The sequence below is a fragment of the Euprymna scolopes genome, chromosome 26 (assembly GCF_053919585.1).
Source record: "Euprymna scolopes isolate OS-2025 chromosome 26, ASM5391958v1, whole genome shotgun sequence".
Lineage (NCBI taxonomy): Eukaryota > Metazoa > Mollusca > Cephalopoda > Sepiida > Sepiolidae > Euprymna > Euprymna scolopes.
The window spans coordinates 30,394,465-30,407,899 of NC_136507.1; the positions used below are offsets into that span (position 1 = coordinate 30,394,465).

At 34.4% G+C, this 13,435-nt stretch overlaps 1 protein-coding gene across 2 annotated transcripts in view; it reads left to right on the top strand.

The window, feature by feature from the left end:
- The window catches only part of LOC145247958 (coiled-coil domain-containing protein 180-like), a 314,311-nt gene that overhangs the window by 196,494 nt on the left and 104,382 nt on the right, over positions 1-13,435 (top strand). For both annotated transcript variants that reach the window (XM_080109604.1, XM_080109605.1), the window contains one exon: positions 9,548-9,711. In XM_080109604.1, coding sequence (XP_079965730.1) covers positions 9,548-9,711 — 164 coding nt within the window. The remainder of the gene's footprint in view (positions 1-9,547; positions 9,712-13,435) is intronic.

Below are 13,435 nucleotides of genomic sequence, written 5' to 3' on the forward strand. Positions count from 1 at the left end.
TTTTGATGAAATGAAAGAAACTTATGGTGATAATGCCCCATCATATGACCTTGTAAAACGCTGGCATCGTGAATTCAAACATAGCCGGAGGTCTGTGGAAACAGCTCTCAGACCTGGTCGCCTCCCTTCTGCCATTGATGAGGGATCTGTCCGTCAAGTTGAGGCTGCCATTTTGGAAGATCGCTGCATTACTATTTGCCAAATAGCCCAAGATGTCAAGATTAGTACAGGGTCTGTGGAAACTATCATTCATGACCATTTGCATATGCATAAGGTGTCTGCCAGATGAATTCCCAGGTTGCTCACACCATTCCAGAAGCGAGAACGTGTCGAGTGCTCGAGGATGAATTTGGAGATGTGCCAAGAAGATGAGTCAAAGTTTTTCAAAAGACTGATTACACAGGATGAAACCTGGGTCCATCACTATGATCCAGAGACCAAAGCCCAGTGAATGCAGTGGAAGCACTTGGATTCATCACCTCCAAAGAAGGCAAGGGTGCAGCCCTCCGTTGGCAAGATCATGCTCACAGTCTTCTGGGACCAGAACGGAGTAGTGATGAGAGATTTCCTGGCAAAGGGTACCACAATTACAGGAGCCTATTATGCTTCACTTTTGAGGAAATTAAGCGAAGCTATCAAAATTAAGAGGCAGGGCAAGATCAGCAAAGTTATCCTCCTCCTGCAGGACAACGCTCTGGTCCACAACTCGCATGTCGCCAGATCAGAAGCACGGGCGTGTGGTTATGAAATCCTTCCCCATCCTCCCTATTCTCCTGACCTTGCACCCTCTGACTTTCACCTCTTCCCAGCCATGAAGTTGTTTTTGAAAGGAAAACATTTCCCAGATGATGCAGCCTTGATTTCTGAAGTCACGTTGTGGTTGGAGGACCAACCTGGGGTGTTCTACAAAAACGATTTCCAGAGCTGCATCAAACGATGGGAGAAATGCATAACTCTGGGTGGTTCCTATGTAGAGAAAGACTAATAATTGTGACAAGTTTCGTTTCTGTACTGCTATGGGAAGTGGGTTAGGGGCATTACTTATTGCACGCCCCTCGTATTAATAATATAATAGTATAATTAATATTTTTATGCCTCATTCTGATGCAGCTTCCTATTCCAGTAGTTTCTTACCAATAAAATCAAAGTCAAAATTAATTGACTCAGTTATTTGAGCTTCATGATTATCGGTTTCCATAATCGAGTATGCATATAATATTTTCGCAACGACTCAGAAATCTATCTATCTACATTTTTTTTCATTTTAATATACTTTAACACGAATGTTTCTGTTATGCGACAAAAAATATATATTCTTGATCCATTTACGGAATCGTTAAAAATATTTTCTTACCGTCATGAGTTTATATAATCGTGTATACTTATAGCTAGCTATAACATATACTGACCCAACGGGTCACGGGTAGTCTTGTTTCTTTTCTGCACTCTCTATGTCTCTCTCTCTCTGTCTCTCTCTCTCTCACACACACACACTCACACACACACTGATATGATGTTGTTAATCTCAGTCTTCTCTATAAAGACTATTATAACCCGGGTTCTTCAGAATTTTCTGATCTGACCAACCTGCTTCTTTCGTTCAAGCTTTTCTATCTCAACAATTCTATTATCAGACCATGTAAGGAATATTGTTGTCATATTTGAACTCATGAATCTTTGTCCCGTTTGAAAGTTCTTTTGAGATGCTGCAGGAACATATTAGTTGATTGAGCTCCACCCTTTCTTTTCTGCACTCCTCTCTCTCTCTCTCTCTCTCTCTCTCGTTTTCTCTCTCTCACTTTCGATCGCTCTCTATCTCTATCTATTTCTCTCTCTATCTATCTCTATCTCTCTCTTTCTTTCTCTCTCTCTATCTATCTCTATCTCTCTGTCGCGTTCTCTCTATATATATCTCTATCTCTCTCTTTCTCTCTCTCTCTCTCTTTCTCTCTCTCTCTATTTCTATCTATCTCTCTTTCTCTCTATCTATCTCTATCTCTTTCTCTCTATCGCTTTATCTAACTCTCTCTCTCGCTCTCTATTTCTCTCTCTCTCTCTCTCTCTCTCTCTCTCTCTCTATATATATATATATATATATATATATATATATATATATATATATATATATATATATATATATTGCGGGGTACAAAATTTTATTATGGCTATGTAAAGACTAAATTTAAACTTGTTCGAAAACATTATTTTAGATTGTGAAATTAAAAAATAAATTTGATGTGTCAGCTGACCGGTTTCGAAGCTCGCTCAATAGAACTAAAATCGAGCTTAATTACGTTTTAAAAAGAAAAGGGCGGAACAATGAATCGGAGATGAAAAAGTAGGGGGGAAGGGGAAGGGGGGGGATTAATTATTAAATAGAAACTAGATTAAGCCATAAGAGATTCTCTTTTTGTTTGCAAAGAGAAGGTCTCAGAGTCTTAATATATATAGTTTCTAGAATTTTAAGATGATAAAGAGAGTGCGACTTACTAAGGATGGAAAAAAAGTCCGCACTAAAATTCAAAGCGCAAATACGATTATTTATAAGGTGCTCTCCTATAGATGAGCCATGGGTATTGTTCAAAACGTCCGAAGGTAGGTAGTTTCCATTTCGAATTTTGGATGGAACATGTTTTACCCTATTATGTAATCTTTGAGACGCCCGCCCAATGTAGCGCACACCGCAGCTACATATAAATAAATAAATAATAGGATTGTTATGGTGGGAGGGGAAAGTCTTTACAAATTGAAGACAAAATGGGTTTACAAGAAAAAACAACACGGGTATTTGATGCAATATATATATATATATATATATATATATATATATATATATATATATATATATATATATATATATATATATATATATATATATTTAAAGTGATGGTTGTGTAGTTCCAACGAGAGAAAAAAATGTATATTTAAAAGAGTGTAGCCATCAACAATTGTGGGTGTTTTTTTAAGGTTTTCATCATATTTTTATTTTAAAATATTTTTATAACGCGTTTCGAGCTTAGGGTGTGCTCTCTTCAGATGTTTTCGTCCGGAGGTAAAAATAACTCTTCAAACTCCCATTTTAAAGAAAAACTTATTACGAAAGCATCTGAAGAGAGCACACCCTAAGCTCGAAGCGCGTTATAAAAATATTTTAAAATAAAAATATGATGAACACCTTTAAAAAAAACCCACAATTGTTGATGGCTACACTCTTTTAAATATATATATATATATATATATATATATATAATCTTTCTCTCACACACACACGTACACGATATAGTGTTGTTAGTCTTTTCTATAATTATTACCATGCCATACGTTCTCCAGCATTGCCTGATCTATTCCCTGCTTCCTTTATTCAAGCTCGTTTGGCTCATTAGTCATGTGGTCTTCATCCATTCGCTATTTTTATGCCTCATTCTGATACAACTTCCTATTCCAGTAGTTTCTTACCAATAACTGCAGACTTAAGGAACTCCCTTCCTGCTACCTGCTTTCCTTCTATTAACCTTGCTCATTCAAGACTAAGGTTAACAGGCATCTCCTAATTTTGTAATAAACATCTTCGTTCTTGTCAACGCCTTACAATAAGAGACTTCATGCCTTGTCTCGAGTGATTTATATTTTAAAAATCTATTAAGGTGCTTTCAATTGTATTTGTATGTTTTTTTTAAGGCGATGAGACAATGCGACAAAAGGTCTTAAAGGTGTTATTTTTTATTTATTTATTTTTTTACAAAGGCGTCACCACTTATCAAGGCCCATAGACCACTCGAGGATAAGGGGTAATGAGTGTATGATAGTCAATGGGACAATATCGTAGTAATCGTTAGTTGTGGAAATTTGATAAATTTGATTACTTAAGGGGACGGTTCATCAAGAACTTGTTTACGTTGGACTTGAAGACAATCAAATTGTAGTCAGCTGGAAAGCAATTAAACGGAAGAGGGTTCCACAGGCGTGCAGTTTAAGAAAGAAGCTTTGTTCATGGAATCTGCATTTAGGTTTAGGCACAGGAAAAGAGTGGGGGAAATTATTGATAGTGGTTTCAACTAGACTAGTGTTTTTGTGAAAGTTTGGCAAGGGGGCATAGATTGGAGCTCAGACGAGCACTTGCCATGAAAATAACGATAAAGCACAGACACGCTCGCAACGTCTCTTCTGTGAGAAAGAGGTTGCAGGGAAGAGAAAATGGAATAAAAAGGTATAAGACGTGGCCAGTCACAAGCTGTGGATATTAACTTCAAGGAAACTGGAATGACCACGTCTCTTTTCACACGCACTTAACTATTTATGTCGACCTATACAAGCTTTTAATGACCACGAAAACATCAACATCCTCTATAATAAATATCAATGTATATTTATTTGTATTTTTCTCTATCTCTATCTATATAAAAGGAACTTTGTGTGTGTGTGTGTGTGTGTGTGTGTGTGTGTGTGTGTGTGTGTGTGTGTGTGTGTGTGTGTGCGTTCCCTATGGACTCGAAAACGGCTGGGCCGATTTTTATGAAATCTCACAGGAATATATTTTATGTGCCTGGCAGTATTCTTAGATAGGTTTTGTATCAGAATGTCTTCGATAAGTATCGATAATCAAAATAATCGAATGAAAGAAGGAACAGACGATTTTGACCAAAGTTAACACCTTACACAGCCTAACATCACGAGTGCATTTGAGAAGTTTTATTACCACACAAGCCAGAAGGTAATGTTCGGCATATAAAATCAACAGTAGATTCTTTGATATGACAGGGGCGCCTCCGAAATGAATGCTTCTGTTTAAAGAACAATCGCACCATGATACTTGACTTTTGCATTTTAAACTTAAGTTCAAGCCTTATATATAAAAATAATTTTATGTGAGCTTCCTCCCGGTGCATCGCGATGGGTTCCCAACTAGAGAATCGATTTGATTGAATAATGGGTGCTTTCACCGATTTCGATGACAATAAAAATATGGAGTGTGAAACATTCGTTGATCATCATTCAATCCCGAGCAACGTCGAGTCACCCTCTTAGTATATATATATATATATATATATATATATATATATATATATATATATATATATATGCTTATTCTATTATATTTCACCCTTTATTTGAACCAATCTTTTTATTTATGAAACTCGATGTATGTTAAATATAGCTACAGATATACAAATAAATTTCAAAAAGTCTATATTCCAAATTCTAAGATGTTCATCTTACTATTTATTTATTTCCGCACGTTAAAATGTTCAATTTTTGACAGCACCTGTTTCAAAGCGCAGAAACAAATGATTGGGTTTTCTATAGGTGTTTAGCCGGTTAAAACTCTTTTAAAGATGTTTTAATGGGTCAAAAATGAAAAATCGTTATACATTTTGTACATTTATCTTAGTTTATTTTTAATTTTTAATCGATTCATATACATGTCACGTTGGTGCAGTGGTAACGTCACCAGCTTTAAATGCTACAGTTTTGGCTTCGGTTCTAGCTGATGGTACCTAAATACTTTTATTTTTAATTTTGAAATCACGACTCTATTATAATAATATATGCGAAATCTGGACGAATTAAAATATATTTAAGCATATTTTATGCCCAGGGCAAAGCCGGACGCCTCTCCCCCGCTAATATATAAGAAATTCAATTTTAACTCTGTAAATTAGACTTGACAACAATTTATTATTCAACTTCAGGAATAGTAGTAAGAATACAAGTTGAAAACTTAAAATTTTCCTTATTCCATGGAGTTTCAAAAAATGGCTCTTATCCTCAAAGGAAAATAGGAAACTATAATTTTGCTGGTTAGCGCATCAATTGAAAAAAAATATGAGAAAAGTCATGTTTGTATAAAAAGTTGATATGAGTGCAGAAATGTTATGATGAAAAAAATTATTGGTCTCACAACGAGAGAGAAGTTTTCAACTTATATTCCTACTACTATCCCTGTAGTCGAAAAATAAATTGTTGTGAATTTTAATTTACAGTTTAAATTGAATTTCACACACACACACACACACACACACACACACACACATATTATGTGTGTGTGTGTGTGTGTAATGAATTTTATTTAAACTTTAAATTTGAATTTATAACAATTCATTATATATATATATATATATACATAACACACATATATATGTGTTATGTATATATATATATATATATATATATATATATATATACATAACACACATATATATATATATATATATATATATATATATATATATATATATATATATATTATGTATATGATTAGTTTTTTTGGAAAAAGAAATCCAGCAGAGTGCTCAATTAAAAGGAAAATCCGAAATGTAAGAGCGTATTTATATTTTGTGTACAGAAAGTTGTCAGATGAGACAAATCATTGGTACCGTCGGTTTCAAGCCCGATAACAAGGACCGTTTAAGGTATCCTTATCAAGCTCTCTTCAGAGACGATTATTGGCTGAAGAGAGCTTGATAAGGATACCTTAAACGGTCCTTATTATCGGGCTTGAAACCGACGGTACCAATGATTTGTCTCATCTGACAACTTTCTGTACACAATATATATATATATATATATATATATATATATACGAGCAAACAGTTAATAAAACATGTTAAAAAACACTTTTAAATGAGTTAAAAACATCTTTAATCTGAAAAGGAAACACTAGATAAGTGGATAGTCCTCTTATCTAGTGTTTCCTTTTCAGATTAAATATGTTTTTAACTCATTTCAAAGTGTTTTTTAACATGTTTTATTAACTGTTTGCTTGTATTATAAGCTCTATCTCCTATTTGGTTTTATAGAGCTTTTACATCTGGCTGAGATAACTTTATGAACATTAATTCTGTAATATTTATAATATACTTTAATTTTACCATCTTGGATCATTTTGGTAAATTTAATTGTAATTTTTATTTTATATATATATATATATATATATATACTAAACCTCTGGCCTTGATGGAGGGGAGACTAAAACTTGCTGCTATGGTTTCAAATGATCTGAAATAACAGCAAAGGGTTAGAGTTATTCAAAATATTTCTTATAAGTCTTCTCTTTCGTTGTGAAGCCAATAATGACCTGTTTGGTAAGAATCTTTTCCAGTGGAAAAATCTTCTATCTCAATTTTAAGAAGCCATTTTCACATTTGGAATTTGCTCCTGTTTACTACCAACTTGGATTATTACAATTACTCTTGGACTATTCCATTTGCATATCTACATCGAACCAACCAATATTGTCTTTGGATTGTAGCACATTTTTCAACTTTTTCTTCTATCGAACTTAAATTTCATTTTGAATTTTTAACCTATGCATTTCTGCATTATTATCAATTTTTACACAAATATGACTTTTCTTATTATTTTTAGTTTCATATACTTCAGTCCTTCAGTCTTTGACAAACTGTGGATACCCACGAAGGGGTGCCTGCGCATAAATTTTTTGTGGCAGGAGGTGTGCAATCTCCAACCACACCTCTCTTGAGTCGACATTGTTAAATACCAGTGGCAAGTGAAGTATATGTACAGGACGACTGAAAACAAATGCCGAGATAAGCGGAGAGCACATACAGCACCTAGAATTCTCAAATGGTCACCCATCTGGTACTAACCAGGCTCAGCATTGCTTAACTTCAGTGATCTAACGAGAACCGGCGTGTCATACATAAGGAGAATTTTAAGCTTTCTGAGGATAAGAGCCATTCTTGGCTACTTCGGCATCGGATCGTTGGCCGTTGTCGGCCTCAATTCGAGATGTGACTAACGCAATGGGTGGAGCCGGCTCAACCAATCAACAGTGATAGTCGAAACAAGTATTCTTTGAAACTCCACGGAATAAGGAAAATTTTAAGCTTTCAACGTTTCTTCCTTGTCAAAAAATAAATTGTTGTAAATTAGAATTTGCAGAGTTCAAATTGATTTTCTTATATCTCGAATATTGAGCTTTTTTATATGGTTACCCTATAACTATTAATATTTATACTTGCTGTAAGAAAAAGAGGGATAAATAAAGACCTGGCCAGAGATAGGTTAGTTTGGTAATCAATTCCTGAAATCTGTCTGCAATGGAGAGAATGATAAAAATGGGCTTGAAAGAAAGAGGGATACATAAAGACTTAGTCAGAGATATGTTGGTTTGATAGCTAATTTCTAAAAGATGTCTGCATGTAAAACGGGTGTTAAACCGATATAATAGTGAAAGAATGGATGAGAGTGCTCGATTTAGTAGATGCGGAAGACCAAGGAAAAGATGAGAAGTAATAAAAAACGGGCTTGAGAGAAAGAGGGATAAATAAAGACCTGTCCAAAGATAGGTTCGTTTGCAAGTCAATTTCTAAAAGCAATACAAAACATGACAGCATGTGAAATAAGCATTAAATCGAATACGATGATGACGATGACGAGGATGATGATGATGATGATGATGATGATGATGATGATGATGATGATGTAATGGTGAGGACAATGTAATGATGATGATGACGATGATGATGATAATGATGACAATGTAATGAGGATGATGATTATGATGATTATAATGATGACGACGATGATGATGATGACGACGATGATGCTGATTATAATGATGACGATGACGACGATTGTAATGGTGATGACAATGTAATGATGATAATGACGATGTAATGATGATGATGATGATGACGATGATAATGATGACAACGATGATGATGATGATGATGACAACGATGATGATGATGATGATGATAATAATGATGCCGATAATGATAATGATGACGATGATGATGATAATGATGACGATGACATAGTGGAATGGAATCGTTCATACTTGTCAACATTTAATGCTACTAAGACTAAGCTTCTTTCCTATAACAGTTACAAAAAGTCTTCTCAACCAACGACTGCCATGACAAATAACACCCCACCTGAGAGCCCATCTTTCAAACTCCTGGGCCTAACATTCACAGGCAACATGAATTGAAACAAATACATTGAGGACATTGCCAAGGCTGCTGCAAAGAAGGTGGTTTCCTCTAACATGCTAGAAAATCTACTCACATTATACAGCATCCTATATCTTTGTGAAGCCACAATTTGCATATGCAAGGAGTATTGTTCCCACAGCTAGACTCGTGCATAATTAATCTACCACAAGTCTCTCATTGTTAGAAAGGATTCAAGAAAAGTCTGAAATCTAATAGATCTCGCACTGTTGGCCATGCTTCAACTTCTGCCCCATCACCGCAAAGTAGCACCCCTGTACCGGTTTTACAAATACTTTAATGGAATGTGCTCTGATGAACTCATAGCACTTGTGCACCCTCGATGTACATACCCTCGACTAACCTGACAAACAGAAAAATCCCACCCCTCCACTGTTGAGGTCCCTAGATGCTGGAAAGTCTTCTACTCAAATAGTTTTTTTCCTCGAACTGATAGACTTTGGAATTCCTTCCCTGTTTCTTGCTTGGGGTGAAACTGGGTAATAAAAAGACTGTCTTTAAAAGAACCTAGTACATGCGACAGACTCTTTCAATAAAAAAAAATGTGTTTTTCTTTTATCTATTTCTAGATTGAACCTCTGCCTCCACGTTACGTGTTCACTGATGCGGGAACGAAATATCGGTGCATGTCAAGAGAAGGGGAAACGGCGCAGTCAGAACAGGAAGAAGAGGCGACAGAAAATATCCGGCATTTGTACATTTCAGATGCATTTTTTCAGGATATTAAACTGCAGTACGTTAATCTTGGACCCCATTTTATTCGCACGTGGAGAAATATATATATATTATATATATATATATATATATATATATATATATTATATATATATATTATTTGGTTTTCTAAATATATATAGTACAAGATTTTTTTTTCATTAATGAAATGACAATTCTATGATTTTATTCACACGTGGAGAAAGATTTGAACGAAGAAAGACTCTAGACGATTTGAATTGTTAGTGGTCTTTAAATACCCCTATAAAATACAAATAATTGACTTGAAAATTTAGAAAACCAAATGTTATATATATATATATATATATATATATATATATAGTACAAGATTTTGTTGAAATTCAAAGACTTACATTTTTGCCTTATATAACTTTTGTTCATTTCAGCTTGGATTTCTTCATTACAGCCGTTTTATTAATGAAATGACAATTCTATGATTTTATGTTTTCAAAGAAATTTTTCTCCCATCAACTCGTCAGATGCGATTTCCATCCGATGTTATTAACAAAGAGTTAGTTTGTCCATGATAAACCGGATGTGTCCATTTGGGAAAAGAAATTTCATCCCCACGTTGTTACAGGTCGGCCATCTTGAATATATATATATATATATATATATATATATATATATATATATATATATATATAGAGTGATGATCATATTTATTGGCACGGTAAAAAAAAAGTTAAATTTTGTCTAATAAATTCTAAAAAAGGGATTAAATTAAAGAAAATAACAAAGTATATTATGTATTTTTAACTGGCCTTTCCGATGCAGCAATCGGATTTTAGAAAAAATAAATAACAAAGGAACAACAAACATAATTGCAAAAAACCCTTGTTCAAAATTATTGGCACGATTTATTTAATAATCAATTGTATAGCCTTTGGCCTTGATTACCTTCCTCAGTCGCTTTTCATAGTTTACAACCAAGTTGTTGCACTCTTCAGTAGTAATTTTAGCCCACTCTTCCTGACAATAATCCTCCAATTGAATAAGATTCTTAGGCTTCCTTTGCATTACCCTCAATTTTAATGTTCTCCATAAATTTTCAATTGGATTAAGGTCTGGGCTTTGTGATGGCCACTCCAAAACATTAATATGATTGTCCTCAAGCCATTTCTTAGTCAGTTTAGCCGAATGCTTTGGGTCATTATCTTGCATGAACCACCAACAACGACCAAGTGAGAGCTCTTTAGCAGAGTCTTTCAGGTTTTCATCCAATATTTTAACATAATCTTCCTTTTTTATGCTACCTGTGACCTTAACAAGTCGCCCTGGTCCAGAGGCAGCAAAGGATCCCCAAAACATCAAACTGCCTCCACCGTGCTTCACTGTGGGTATGGTGTTCTTAGGCAGGAAAGCTTCGCCAGATTTTCTGTAAATATAAGACACTTTATTATGGCCAAATAACTCTATTTTCGTTTCGTCAGTCCATAGAACACGTTTCCAGAATGCAACATCTTTATCAATATGACGTTTTGCAAAGGCTAGCCTTGCTTTCAGGTGCATAGGCTTCAATAAGGGAGTCTTTCTCGGACGACATGCTTTTAAACCAGCTCTCTTCAAAACTCTACCAACTGTATGTCGAGATACATTCACTCCAGAGGTGCTCTGTTCATCAACAATCTCCCCAACAGAGATCCTTGGGTTTTGTTTTACTTGTCGAACAATTTTCCGTTCATCTCTTGGGGAAAGAATCCTTTTTCTCCCTCTACCCTCTAAACTCATAACGTGGCCTTGCGATTTGAACTTGTTTATTATGGCTCTAACAGTGGATTTGGGAAGGTTTAGCTTCTTTGAAATCTTATCATAGCCCTCCCCATTGGTATGGCATGCTACAACAAGCTTCCTGACGTCTTCGCTGTGTTCCTTAGTTTTAACCATGGCGATTGAAAATTATAATTTAGTCACTTATAATAGTTTAAATAAATCGCTATCTAAAAATTATCTGAAAAAAATTATTCACTGAATTAGCGTTAAACAAGCATAATATGGCTATAAAAAAGTTCAGAAAGCACGTAAACCGGAAATTGATTGATATTATACTGATACTAAAAGAAAAACAAAGCCGTGCCAATAATTTTGAACAAGGGTTTTTTGCAATTATGTTTGTTGTTCCTTTGTTATTTATTTTTTCTAAAATCCGATTGCTGCATCGGAAAGGCCAGTTAAAAATACATAATATACTTTGTTATTTTCTTTAATTTAATCCCTTTTTTAGAATTTATTAGACAAAATTTAACTTTTATTTTACCGTGCCAATAAATATGATCATCACTGTATATATATATATATATAAGGTACTTTGTCTGTGCTTCTATGTATCTGTAAGTTCCTTCCCTATGCACTCGAAAACGGCTGGGCCGATTTTTATGAAATCTCACACAATGGTACTTTATGTACCTGGCAGTGTTTTTAGTTAGGGTTTGTACCAGAATGTCTTCGATAAGTATTGATAATCAAAATAATCTGCTGAAAGAAGGAACAGACGATTTTGACTGAAGTTAACACCTTACACAGCCTAACATCACAAATGCATTTGAGAAGTTTTATTAGCACACAAGGCAAAAGGCCCGAGATATAAAATTAACAGTAGGTTCTTTGATATGATAGAGGCACGTTCGAAATGAATGTTTCTGTTTGAAGCATACTTACACCATTTTACTTGATTTTTTCATTTTAAACTTAAATTCAAGCTATTATCACAGCACAAGCAGTAAGGTCAGGCATATAAAATCAACAGTAGGTTCTTTGAATGTTTTTGTTTAAAACGCAACTGAAGCATGATACTTGACTTTTGCATTTTAAACTTTAATTTAAGCCATTATATATAAAAAAATAATTTTATAAAATCAACTGTAGGTTCTCTACAGTGCAATGTAGACTACAATGTATTGTGGACTAATCACTTCCGGGAGGCATGTGGAGCTTCCTCCCAGTGTACCGTGATGGGTCTCCAATTAGAGCAGGCAATCAATCGATTTGATTGAAAAATGGACAATTTCACCGAGTTCGATGACAATAAAAATATGCGAGTGTGAGACATTCGTTGATAATCATTCAATCCCGGGCAACGTCGGATCTCCCTGCTTGTGTATATATATATATATATATATATATATATATATATATATATATATATATATATATATATATATTGTTACGACCCGGAATGTCTAGGGGTAAAAGTCGTAACACAAAATATAAAAAAAAATTATTTTAAAGAAATTAGTTTTCCCGGGTTTTTAGATACGGGAGGGATATATCCATTTTCTCGAAAGACATTTATAAACACAAGACAGGAAAAACACATCCAAGTAACAATACCGAGGCCAATGGAAAAATTAACACAATTTTATTTACATATATAAAAATATATTGTAACGAAAGTAAAAGAGAATGTGTAACTGGTTCATCCAACAAACTTGAAATAGATTCGAGAGAGAATTTCCGCATAAAAGAAATAAACAGTTCACACCCTGTCGTCTGCTTTTAACTCCAAAATGGAAGGACATCTTTTTTTTGTGTGTGTTTTTGTTTTTGTTATTGTTTTCGTATATGAGAGAGAGATATATAGAGAGAAAAATAAACAATCGACTCACTCAGCGTCGGGTTTTAAATATTTCTATCGCATTCCTTTCTTTTGAAACAATTTCATTCCTTCGTTCATTGGATACATTATCCTTCCTAATTATCGCCTTTTTTCGTTTTCTCTGTCG